This window comes from Garra rufa, chromosome 7 (assembly GCF_049309525.1).
Source record: "Garra rufa chromosome 7, GarRuf1.0, whole genome shotgun sequence".
Lineage (NCBI taxonomy): Eukaryota > Metazoa > Chordata > Actinopteri > Cypriniformes > Cyprinidae > Garra > Garra rufa.
The window spans coordinates 19,178,768-19,192,608 of record NC_133367.1 but is presented as its reverse complement, the minus strand read 5'-3'; the positions used below and the strand labels follow the sequence as shown (position 1 = coordinate 19,192,608).

The 13,841-nt window shown below is 34.5% G+C and overlaps 1 protein-coding gene across 1 annotated transcript in view; it reads left to right on the top strand.

Moving 5' to 3' along the window:
• arhgef18b (rho/rac guanine nucleotide exchange factor (GEF) 18b) overlaps positions 1-5,440 on the top strand; it is a 71,218-nt gene extending 65,778 nt beyond the window's left edge. Inside the window, exons 27-29 of the mRNA XM_073844268.1 lie at positions 2,429-2,753; positions 2,835-2,948; positions 3,065-5,440. Of these exons, the coding sequence (XP_073700369.1) occupies positions 2,429-2,753; positions 2,835-2,948; positions 3,065-3,210 (585 nt within the window). The 3' untranslated portion in view covers positions 3,211-5,440. The remainder of the gene's footprint in view (positions 1-2,428; positions 2,754-2,834; positions 2,949-3,064) is intronic.
• Positions 5,441-13,841: the final 8,401 nt, after the last annotated feature.

The window sequence follows — 13,841 nt, the reverse complement described above, 5'->3', positions numbered from 1 at the left end:
ATATTTTCCCCATAATATGTAATTTAGGCAATTTAGTGTATGTATTCATCCAAAGTAATGAAGAACAAGTGATTGATCTCAACAGTCTGTATAGTTCTGCAGTTAGTACAATTGGTGGAATACTTTAATTTAATTTAGTTTTTCATAAATCTACTATTGTTGTATATTGTTGCGTTCAACTCAGTAATTCGTAAATCAATTCTTGCGTAAACTGTTGCATTTAATTCAGTTTTTCATTAATCTACTATTGTGTATATTGTTGCATTCAACTCAGTCATTCAGAAATCAATTCTTACATAAATTGTTGCATAAAATTCAGTTTTTCGTAAATCTACTATTCTGTATATTGTTGCATTTAACTCAGTCATTCGTAAATCAATTCTTGCTTAAATTGTTGCATTTAATTTAGTTTTTCATAAATGTACTATTGTGTATATTGTTGCGTTCAACTCAGTCGATCATAAATCAATTCTTGCTTACATTGCTGCATTTAATTTAGTTTTTCGTAAATCTACTGCTGTGCATATTGTGACGTTCAACTGTTGGTCGTTAATCAATTCTTGGGTGAGTTGTTGCATTTCAGTTTTTCGTAAATCTATTTTGTACATTGTTGCATTCAACTCAGTTGATCGTAAATCAATTCTTCCCGTGAACTATTGCATTTATTTAAGAATTTATTGTTTGTAAATCAGTTTACGGTTGCATTTAATTATTTTTTCGTAAATCTACTGTTGTCACATTCAACTCAGTCGTTCATAAATCAGTTCTTATGTAAATTGTTGCACTTCAGTTTTTCGTAAATCTTCTGTCTATATCGTTGCGTTCAGCTCAGTTGTTCGTAAATCAATTCTTCCGTGAACTATTGCATTTAATTAAGTTTTTCATAAATCTATTGTGTATATTGTTGCATTCAACTCAATTGTTTGTAAATCAGTTCTTGCATAAACTGTTGCATTTAATTCAGTTTTTCATAAATCTACTATTGTCATGTTCAAGTCAGTCGTTCATAAATCAATTCTTACGTAATTGTTGCATTTAATTCAGTTTTTCGTAAATCTACTATTGTCATGTTCAAGTCAGTCATTCGTAAATCAATTCTTACGTAATTGTTGCATTTAATTCAGTTTTTCATAAATCTACTATTGTCATGTTCAAGTCAGTCATTCGTAAATCAATTCTTACGTAATTGTTGCATTTAATTCAGTTTTTCATAAATCTACTATTGTCATGTTCAAGTCAGTCATTCGTAAATCAATTCTTACGTAATTGTTGCATTTAATTCAGTTTTTCGTAAATCTACTGTCTATATCGTTGCGTTCAGCTCAGTTGTTCGTAAATCAATTCTTCCGTGAACTATTGCATTTAATTCAGTTTTTCATGAATCTACTATTGTCATGTTCATGTCAGTCATTCGTAAATCAGTTCTTACGTAAATTGTTGCACTTTAGCTTTTCTTAAATCTGTCTACATTGTTGCGTTCAACTCAGACGTTCGTAAATCAATTCTTCCGTGAACTATTGCATTTTTTTAAGAATTTATTGTTTGTAAATCAGTTCTTGCGTAAACTGTTGCATTTAATTCTTTTTTTCGTAAATCTACTATTGTCACATTCAACTCAGTCGTTCGTAAATCAGTTCTTACGTAAATTGTTGCACTTTAGTTCTTCTTAAATCTGTCTACATTGTTGCGTTCAACTCAGTTGTTTCTAAATCAGTTCTTGCATAAACTGTTGCATTTAATTCAGTTTTTTGGAAATCTACTATTGTCACATTCAACTCAGTTGTTCGTTAATCAGTTCTTACATAAATTGTTGCACTTCAGTTTTTCGTAAATTTTCCGTCTATATTGTTGCGTTCAACTCAGCCATTCGTAAATCAGTTCTTGCGTGCATTGTTGCATTTAATTCAGTTTTTCGTGTTTAACTCAGTCATTCATTTTTCAGGGTCTTTTCATAACTCCGTATATTGTTGTGGCCGACTTCATTGTTTGTAAATATGACTTCTTTCAGATGAATACAATCGGAGTTATATTAAAAAAAAAAACGTCCTGGCTCTTCCAAGCTTTATAATGGCAGTGAATGGGTGTTGAGATTTTGAAGTCCAATAAAGTGCATCCATCCATCATAAAAAGTGCTTTCCTTTGCTGTAAACAAAACTTGGTTCTTGCGAGACTAGCATACTCTCACCACATCTCACCCTGCAGTTTATAAAGTTTTAAATATGGATTTTTTTCTTGCACAAAAGCCTTTATTAACCCCCTGGAGCCATGTGGAGCACTTTTTATGATGGATTTACGCACTTTATTGGACTTCAAAATCTCAACAGCCATTCAATGCCATTAAAAAGCTTGGAAGAGCCAGTATTTTTTTCTTTCTGAACTATTTCTTTAATCAACCTTGCTAACATTTGCATTGTACTTCATGCTTTAGCTTTCCAGTTCCTCCAGCTTCAACGGTGAGCTGCTGCTCGGAGGAGCAGGGGAGCAGACGCTTCCTCAAAAGTCGCTCCTGCGGGCTTCTCTCTCCGTGTCCCCCGCCGACTACCCGGAGCGTCCCGAAGTCCACTCGCGCCGCGAGAGCTCCTGCAACACCCTGCCGACCAAGACAGAGGTCCCCATCCATCTCATCAGCACCACCAACCAGCTACACAAGCAGGGAAGCGTCCAGCAGCAGATCCCGACCAAACTCGCCGCCCTCAGCAAAGGCAAGGAGAAGAGCGGGAAGGGCAAGAGTTCCCACCGCACTGACAGTTTGGGTTAGTACTGTTCCACCAAATGACGTTCTTTGGGAGCGAAATTTGCGATTCCTACTGTAAATCCATTTCCGCTTTCTCCAGCTTCTGTTGACATGAAGCAGATGCTGCCCATCAAGCTGTCATCGAGGGATTCGGACGGAGGTCACAAAGCACGCCGACCCATCAGCCCCCACCAGCCTCAACATTCACACTCAGGTAAGACACAACCGCACCAGACATTCCCGGCCGAGCCTGAACGAGCCGTTTCCTGCTGTGTAAATAGTTATTAGGCCCTGCTGACAGGCCTGTTGTTTGGTTTGCTCGCCCTGCAGATTCCCTCAGCCCTCCAGAGGCCCATACGGACGCCCAGTCCAGCCTCGCGCCCGCTCTACTCAAAACTCACAACCAGACCTCCCAGCCCACTGTCCAGTACACTGTTAGCGACGAAACCGCAAAGGAGGACGTTATCTTTTTCTGAGGGATTTCGTTGACATTTTCGGACGATATTTTATTTTAAGGAAGACGTTTTAATCCTTCTAGTCTTAACAACTTGCAAGTTTTATGAAAGTTGTTTTAGTTTGTACGAAAAAAACTTCAGAAAAGACTCACTGTGTGTCCAGAAAACCCAAAGACTTTGACGGACCTCTTCAAGTGAAGGACATTTCTGTAGTTTTGAAGGACGAATGGATGATTTTTTAGGTTGCTTATTGTTGTGGTGAGCAATTTTGCACAGCGTCAACATCCCATTTCATTCGAACACAGAATTTGGGACGACTATTTTCTGTTGGATTTAGTCGATTTCATTTCGCGGTCAGTCTGGAACGTTGTTGCTGAAGGAAAATGGCAAAATTGACGTTTTGAAATTGAAGTCAGTTTGTGCACAAACTACTTCTGACTGTATACTGTATGAACTGTGGATTTCAACTTGGATTATTTAATTTCAGAAAGCCAACTCCATTTCAGTGGCCGTTTTATTCATGTGTCTAAATATTTGAAAGAGAGATTTCTTCCAAATGTTCACAAAAAATAAGTAGTGGATGTGAAAAGAATCCAAGATTTTATTAACCAATATTCTGCTTTTAATTTATATGTTAGTAGATCTTCCAAATGGAGAGAGCGGTTGATCTCGGTATTTTGAGATTACTCAAATAAAAATCTGATGAAGGATACGATTTTAGATAGTTGGTGTTCAAATTTCCATCTCAAAAATTCAATTTAAGATGTGATTTGATTAAAATACTAAACATATTAATTTGAAGGAAAATCTCAAGAAATGTCTAAATGTCATTATTTACCTCGAAAAATAATACGAATAAAAATGAGTCAATACCGTAATACCATTACTGTGATGCAAAGAAAGGTTTCTTTAAATAAAATTATATTAATTCACATAAAATTCAATAATAAGTATACATGATAGTATACATTAGTGTTTTTTTATTTTTAAGAAAAACAAACAAACGAACAAACTTTTTTTTGCGTTATGGTATTGAGGACTTTTGGGGGTTTGATAAATTAATTAAATCATCCTAAAATGGGTTTTATTATGTTTTTAGATAAACAAAAAATCTAATATTTTATTTGGGGTAGAATATGACATTAATGCAGTCAGTTCCTTTTAAGTTTAGTGCCAAAAATAGTTAAATATTGTGGTACACTACCAGTCAAAAGTTTTTGAACACTAAGATTTTTAATGACTTCAATTTTTAAAGTCTCTTCTGCTCACCACATACAGCCAAAACAAAAAATTCTAAAATATTTTTAGTATTTAAAAGAATTGTTTTCTGTTGGAATATATTTTGAAATGTCATTTATTCCTGTGATTTTAAAGCTGAATTTTTAGCATCATTACTCCAGTCACATGATCCTTCAGAAATCATTCTATTATTCAGATTTGCTGCTCAAAAAACATTTTTTTATTATTAATATTATGTTAAAAACGGCTGAGTAGAATTTTTCAGAGGGGTGATTGATTTCTGAAGGATCATGTGACACTGAAGCCTGGCATAATGCTGCTAAAAAGCTAGCTTTGAAATCACAGGAATAAATTACATTTCAAAATATATTCCAACAAAAAACAATTCTTTTAAATACTAAAAATGTTTTAGAATTTTTTGTTTTGGCTGTATGTGGATATATATTTTAAAATATATTCAAATAGAAAACAGTTACTTGAAATAGTACAAATATTTCACAATTTTACTGTACTTTGGATCAAATAAATGCAGTCTTTGTGAGCAGAAGAGACTTCTTTAAAAAAAATAAATCTTACTGTTCAAAAACTTTTGACTGGTAGTGTAGACATACATTTTGGTGTTTTTTTTCTAAGAAACTTAAGTTTTCTTACCTAGTTATTTCTACATGCATCTTTCTTATGACCCACATTCATTTCATTCCAGTCTAATTGAAGTCTCTAAGGTTGTTGAGCATTTCCTCTGTTCTCAAGCTGACCACACGAACAGCACGTGTGATGTAATACTCCAGATTTCAGAGTAATTCCACCAAAGACCAGGATGTAAACCACTCTGTTTCTAAATCTAACCCATGAGCTGTGAGTATGAAGCCACTGAACGTCTCTGACGTTTGTTTCCTGTGACCATGTGATTTGTATGTATATGTTGTACATAGAGTTTCCTCTAACATAGACAAGATGTAGATATTATGCAAGGATGTCATATGACCACTGAAATTACACATGGTCCATTTGAGTATTTTGGTTTCATTTTGTAGGCACTTTTTTCTTGGTAACAACAAACAAATGTGTCATTCTGCCTATTTTAGTTCAGAAACAACCCATAATGCATTGCTTTCACATAACATTTCACCTGTTCCACTCGACACAAGAAGTATTTTTGAGGTTATGATGCATTTTGAGTTTGTAGCTTCTTTTCTGTGGTGCAAGTGAAGGGATATTTTCACACTGTAGCAAATCGGTTTCGACTGTCAATAACGCGCAAATAAACGCCACGTGATGTTAATGACGTATTAATGTCAAAAGCTAGTGACTAAATGCTGTTTGTCTCACTCTTTTAGCTGCAGCGCACTTTACCTCAGAATGAATTGTTTTCTTAAATTTAAAAAAAAAAAAAAAAAATCATCATGTCGCTTTAAAGTGTCACTTGATCCGGCCGGCTTTCATCGTGACTGTAGCTTCTTGGTGTCTGTGATTGTACGACATTAATTGTACGACGTTATTCCTTTGTGAAAAGGATTTCTTGTCAAATATTGTCTAAAAAATATGATTTTTCTGTTTCCAGTTACACTAGCCACTTTTCAATACCAGCGAACTTTAAGGGGACCTCAAGTGTTAATATTTCTGTTTTGTGTCTTAAGTTTTTAGCACGCAAGGCCAGTGTGATTGGTTTTTTTTCTACCACAGCATTGTACTCACGCTACCGAAGAAAAATAGAAATACTTGTGAACACTTAAAACTGCTGCCTTTAGAGACGTTTTAGTAATAAAATATGTGGAAGAAATATGATTCTGAGTCTTTACTCTTATTCAAACCTCATTGTATGTCGAGCGAGTATGTCAAAATGATTACTCGCGATTAATCGATTCAGCATAAGTGTATATCATTTATATTATATATAAATATAAATATTTTAATTCTACATCTAACATATTTGTCCTTAATATACACATGTATGTGTGAATTCACACATATAGTATGCACACATTTATTTGAATCGATTAATCGCACCTAATCGTTTTGCAGCTCTAATTGTATGTATGAAATAAACTGTATCCCATGATGCATTGCGTCCAAGCTGACCTTCAATTTCCTGTGTGACGAATGAACAGTAAGTAATCAAGTTCAATGTCAATGTTTTGAATTATTTGCAAAAACGTACAATATTTTTACTTAAAATTAAGTTACATTAAAAGCCACTCAATTGACTAAACATTTTTGGGTCATGTGACAAATATGTGAATACGGCTATTGGATATATTTACGAATGCAAAATGTAGAGTTTGACCATATTTTCCAGAATAAAGTCAAATTTTTCATAATAAAATTAACATCTTTATAATGAAACGCACACATTTGGCCCAAGTTCATTTATGCTCGGCAGATGCAACATATTTTTTTTTTTTTTTTTACTTTTACAATAATTTATATTTGTTCCATACTTATTTTTTAGTTTGTTCCTGATCTGTGTGAATATTGTTAAATTTAAAGGATTTTGCGGAATGAAGGAAACTAGAATATATGTTTATAATGTTTTAATGTTTCAATTTATTTATCTGTATTTTACAGTATTTGACCTGTTTTTTTTTCTCTCAACAATCCCATTTAGACTAGTGCCACTTCCAGGAAAAGTGGTAAGTATATCTTTTTTTTAAAACGTATACACCTTACTATGTGATGAAGATATGTGAAGATAAGTTTTTTTTTTTTTCATTGAATCTGTGAGATACATCTTTAATATCTTTTCATGCTAATTTCTTGCAATCCAAAACAAAATAAATACTTTTTTGCTAATTTCAGTTAAAACTAGTAAAAAAAAAGAGAGAGTGAGAAAAGAATAAAAATAAAACTAGTGCCAGTACTGACAATGTGGTGTAAACATGGCTTAAGATACGAAAAGAACAGCAGATGAACCGAATCAATCAATTTTGGAGCGCGGATTGTGAATCATTTGATTCATATCGGAACTTTGCAGCGGGTTCGCAAATCAATTGATTCAGATTGGGACTTTGCATATTGTGAATCATTTGATTCAGATCTGAACTTCGCATATCGCAAGCCATTTGATTTAGATTGGGATTTCTGAGTGTGTGTCGTGAATCATTTGATCTATATTGGAATCTTTTGCTTCACACCAGAACTTCATTTGATTCATATCGGAACTTTGTAGCAGGTTCACAAATCATTTGATTCAGAACGGGACTTTGGAGTGTGTATCGAGAATGATTTGATTTAGATTGAAACTTCGGAGCAGGTTAATGAATCTTTTGCTTCACATCAGAACTTTGGAGTGTGGATCACTGATTCAGATCAGAATTTCGCATATCTTGAGCTATTTGATTCAGATCGGAATTTCGCATATCGTTAGCCATTTGAATCAGATCGGGATTTCGGAGCGTGTATCATGAATCATTTGATTTATATTGGAATTTCAGAGCAAGTTCACAAATCTTTCGCTTCACACTAGAACTTTAAAGTGCAGATCGCAAACCTTTTGATTTAGATCGAAACTTCATGCATCACAAATCATTTAATTTAGATTAGAACTTTGGAGCAGGATCGCAAATCATTTGATTCATATCAGAACTTTGCAGTGGGTTTGCAAATCATTTGATTCATATCAGAACTTTGCAGTGGGTTTGCAAATCATTTGATTCAGATCGGGACTTTGGAGCACGTATCAAGAATCATTTGATTTAGATTGGAACTTTGGAGTAGGTTCATGAATCTTTTGCTTCACTTTAGAACTTTGGAGTGTGGATCACTGATTCAGATAGGATTTTCGCATATCGTTAGCCATTTGAATCAGATCGGGATTTCGGAGCATGTATCATGAATCATTTGAACTTTGGAGCAGGATCGCAAATCATTTGATTCATATCACAACTTTGCAATGGGTTTGCAAATCATTTGATTCAGATCTGGACTTTGCATATTGCGAGCCATTTGATTCAGATCGGGACTTTGGAGCACGTATTAAGAATCATTTGATTTAGATTGAAACTTTGGAGCAGGTTCATGAATCGTTTGCTTCACATCGGAAACCTGGAGTGTGAATCACGAATCCGTTGATTCAGATCGGAATTTTACATATCGCGAGCCATTTGATTCAGATCAGAGCAAGTTCGCAAATCTTTTGCTTCACACCAGAACTTTAAAGTGCAGATCGCAAACCTTTTGATTCAGATCGGGACTTCACATATCGTGAATCATTTAATTCAGATTGGAACTTTAAAGAGGGTTCGCAAATCATTTGATTCACATCGGAACTTCACATATTGTGAATCATTTGATTCAGATCGGGACTTCGGAGCGTGTATCACATATCATTTGATTTAGTTTGGAAATCATTTGATTCAGATCGAAACTTCAGAGCAGGTTCGCAAATCATTTGACTCAGTTCGGGACTTCAGAGCATGTATTGCAAATCATTTGTTTCAGATCAGGATTTCGAAGTTGTTGCACAAATATGTTTTTCAGATTTTTTTTATTTTTATTTTATTAAACAAGAACGCATCAAACCATTAGGGCAGTACAGTTACCAATCCCTTACGAAAATTAACCGTGGTTTTAATTTGAAAGAGACATTGTTTGGTAAGTGAGATCTCACTGAAATCCAAGTCCTGAAATGTCATTTTAAAGTATCTGTATGAACCCTGTATATACTGCGTAGAACGCTATTCCATTCGGAACACAGCCTATTTCTTACAACTGAAGTTGACCACAGAGGAAACTAAAAACATGTAAAACACACTAGTGATTAGTCCTTATGTTATTTCATGTCGTCTCTCTCACGGTAACTTCGGACAATATGATTTTATTCCCGTCTCTCTCCGCTCGTGCGAGCGCGTGGCCGTGCTGGCCGCGAGTCTGTTGATTCTGGCGCGTTTCTCACAGGAAAAAGAGACGGAGCCCAACATAACAGGACCTGGTGTCCGTCTCTCAGGCCATGCTAATTGTAGTGCTGTGGCAGAACGCGGCTATTTTCAGGTGTTGTGGTTTTCCTTTTATCCAGTCCGGATCTGACAGCCGAGTGTCCCGTAATTCTTTTCCAGATGATGTCTCTTGCTTTTGTCTTTGGTAATGGTTTTCCGTCTTTCCGTCTGTGTCTTGTGTTGGGCTAATTTTAGACGGTGTGTTATGAGACAGCCCCTGTCAGCTTCACAAGTGTCTGTAGTCACGTTTTTAATTGTAGTTATTTTGTGCAAAGACCTCTGTCCGCAAACGAAAACAAACCCCATGCTGCTGGCTAGTTTGTCTTAGCTGTAAAAGTAGCCAGAATTTCACTGGCAATTTGAAGAATTAGTCACACTAAGTAAGTGCTCCAGACAACAAAATGAGTAGGGATTATATGGAATGCAATATGCTAATATATATATTTAGTATTTAATTGATTAATTTGATGATATCAGTGTATTTGTGTCATATTTATCACTGTGAGCAATAGAGTTTTTTAAAATATCTTTCTTTGTCGTTTGAGCAACTGGTAATAAGGTCTCACAAATCATTTTCTTGTCTCACGAATTTGCCACATGACAGTTCAGTGTTGCCAGATTGGAAATGTCCAAGTATCGTACCAGAAGCTCAAAATTATCGTATTTGGGAGAAAATTATTGTATTTGAGTCAAACGTTCAAAATAAAGATATTTATCTAGATGTTACAGCTATTTATCATTTTCAGCACTCATTTTCTATACCTTATTGCAATGCTAAACTAATTATCTTACCCCAGTCAAACGTTCAAAATACAGCTATTAATCTAGATGTTACAACTATTTATCCTTTTCAGCACTCATTTTCTATACTTTATTGTTAAACTAATAACCTCAGTTTTGAAACAACTGACCTAAGTGCGACAGGAACGTCAACTTGTGCTCGTGAGAGAGAGCCATTCTCCACGATGATATTGGTTGAGAAGACGTAAGAACGGATGAAAGACACGCGTAACGCCACGTTCACGTCTCCTCACAATCATGCAGGTAGACGATCCACACAGCTAGATCTTTGAGAATAGAAGCTCTATAATTACAACGACCATGGTGTCACAAAATTGTGAAATTATCGTACATTGTGGTATTATTGATCGTACATCGTACAGAGGTCAAAATTATGGTACAAATACGATAATTATCGTACGTCTGGCAACACTGTGACAGTTGTATGCTGTTCCCGCCTCTTTTCAAATCAAACGTAACCGAAAAATGACTCTCTAATGGTGCGTTACACCAGACGCTATTCGCGCGTAGTTGGACGCTTGAACATTTAAGTTTACTCGCTTCATTCGCGCGTGACATATACTTCACAACAGACGTGAATTCGCGTCATGGGAGGGGCGTCTGCCACTCGTCAGCGGGAAAGCAGTTGTAAAATAGGTGAATGAGCTCAATTTGCCAGCTTTAGCTTGCTTGTATTCTCAATATGTATATGTAGGTCAGATTGAGTAAAGAGCGTTTTTTTTTAAACTTACCAGATTGTCCGACCTCTTCACTCACTTTCTTCCAAGCAAGATCCTTTTTATTCCTTTTTCTATAAAAGTACAAAGATGTATCATACAGCTCCGAGTATCCACAGACAGCAACGGTGATTTTGTCCTCCATTGTTGTTTCGGATTTCTGCCTCCATCACTACTAGAGCAAGCTCCTGATTGGTTAACGCGGCGCGAATTTTCGCCAAATTTCAGATTTTTGAACTCGCGCGAATGACGCGGCAAACGCTTGAAACGCACAATTCGCACCGCTTCATTCGCGCGTTTCGCGCCGCAGGATGGCTATTCGCTTCTTTGCATTGACTTAACATGTAAATCACTCGCGCTTGCCGCTTCAATCGCGTCCGGTGTGAACGCACCATAATGATTCTGATTCAGAGTCAGACTGCTACCTCACAAACAAAGCTTGAGGCCGTTCAGTGAATCTTTTTGTTTTAATGTTCCCTAATTGGACATCTTGGCTTGCACCGTATTTGCTGTAACAAGCTGGAAACACTTGTGTGAGAAGATATCAGATTCAAATATGGAATCCTGTTTCCTACATCTAATTTAAAAAAAAAAAATTAAAAAGGTAATTTTTTTTCGCAATTCTGAGAAGAAAACTCGTCGTTATAAGTTTATATCTCACAATTCAGATGTTTGTATAATTCAATAAAAAAAAAGCTAATTTAATCTTTTTGTGATTGCAAGTTTGTCTCAAAATTCAGACTCGGAATTGTTATTTAGCATCTCACAATTTACCTTTTTTCTCATAATTGCTTTAATTCTGAGTTTAGATCTATAAAACTCTAAAATGTGAGATATATTGGAATTCTGACTCTCTCTTAAGTTTATATCTCACAGTTCTAATGTATTGTTTTCCTCTGAATTCTGAGTTTACGTCTTATTGAGTATTTTTTTTCCGCCATTGAATAAAAAATAAAATAGGTTATTACAACTTTTTTTAATTGCGAGTTTCTATCTCAAAATTCAGACTTCTCATAATTTATATCTCGCAATTGCGATTTCGTATTTCACTTTTTTTCATAATTGCTTTAATTCTGAGTTTATACATTTGTAAATATGAGAAAACTCAGAAATGTAAAATATAAACTTGGAATTCTAATTTTCTCATAATTCTTATGTTTTTTTTTTTCCCCCTCTGAATTATGAGTTTGCATCTTGTAATTCAGTTTTTTCCCCACCACGTAATAAAAAATAAAATAGGTAAATTTATAATATTGCAAATTTATATTCTGACTTTCTCGTAATTCAGATTTTTTTTTTCTCATTTCTCAATTTTGAATTTACATTTTATAATTCCTTTTTTTTTCACTATGGCATAAAAAATCAAAAAAGTTGCAGTTGCGATTTAGCATCTCACAATTGACCTTTTTTCTCAAAATTGCTTCAATTCTGAGTTTATATATCGCAATTCAGATTTTTTTTCTCTGAATTTTGAGTTTACATTTTATAATTATGTTTTTTCACCACAGGATAAAAATAAAAAGGTAATTGCGACTTTTTTAATTGCAATTAATAATTCTCAAAATTCAGACTTCTCAGAATTTCTATCTTTTTCAGTTTATTTTTTTTTTTGTTGTTGTTGTTTTTATTGCTTTAATTCCGCGTTTGTATCTTGCATTTCTGAGAAAAAAAAAAAACTCAATATATATATATAAATAAACTTGGAATTCTGATTTTCTCATACTTCTAAGTTTATATCTCACAATTCTGATGTTTTTTTTTTCTTTGCATTTTAAGCTCACAACTTATAATTCAGGTAGGTTAATAATTCACGGAATAAAATCAAAAAGGTAATTTCGACTTTTTTAATCGTGAGTTTCTATCTCAAAATATATCTTGCAATTGCGATTTAGAATCTCACAATTGACCTTTTTAAATGAGTTGCTTTAATTCTGAGTTTATATCTTGCAACTGTGAGAAAAAACTCAGAAATGTGAGATATAAACTTGGAATTCTGACTTTCTGAGTTTATATCTTGCAATTCAGATATTTTTCCTCAGTTTACATCTTACAGTTCAGTTTTTAGAGCCTTTATTTTTAAGAGAGTAGCATCTTACAGTTGTTTTTTCTTTCAGAATTGCTTAAATTCTGAGTTTATATCTTGCAGTTCTGAGAATAAAACTCAGAAATATGAAATATAAACATGGAATTCTGACTTTCTCATAATTCTGAGTTTATATCTCACAATTCTCGCAAGAAATAAAGCAGTACTGAGGGGGAAAAAAGGCAGAATTGTGAGGTATAAACAGAATTGTAAGAAAAGTCTGAATTGTAAAAGAGAGAAAATTTCCAATTATGTTTTAATTTTTTTTTTTTTTTATTCTGTGGCGAAAACTGGCTTCCTTACTAAAGCGCATTTGGATGTACAAAAAGTATTTCTGGCTATAATTAAGCAATAAGGTATGAGAGGCCGTGATTTTACTTTATGAAAACGTACAACTTAATATATACGGCTGAAGGGGTTGCAGGCCCTTCAACGCCCTTCAGCTGTGATTTATTCATGATACAGCACGGCCTCAAGTACCTTATTGCTTTTATAAAACGGTTACCACACAATAAAAATATTAAAATCAAAAATATATATTAATTTATATATATTATGTTGTACGTTTTCATAAAGTAAAATCATTAACTGCCTTCCGCTGTAAAAAGTAGTCCCTAACTGCTGCAGCTGTGTTTACGTTGCTAAGGGTGGTTGCTAAGGGGGTTCAATGATACACAAAACCGTTGAGTGAAGCGGTCACAGCAGTGCCGTATCATGAATACGACACAGCTGCTGACCAATCAGAATTGAGGAATGGAACTAACCGTTTTATAAAGATAAATAATTTAATTATTGTTGCATTTTTTTTATTAATTTGAATCATTTGCAAGCGGTAAAGTCACAGCTCATGTGGAGTCCTGCTTTTAACTAGAATTCTAGCAG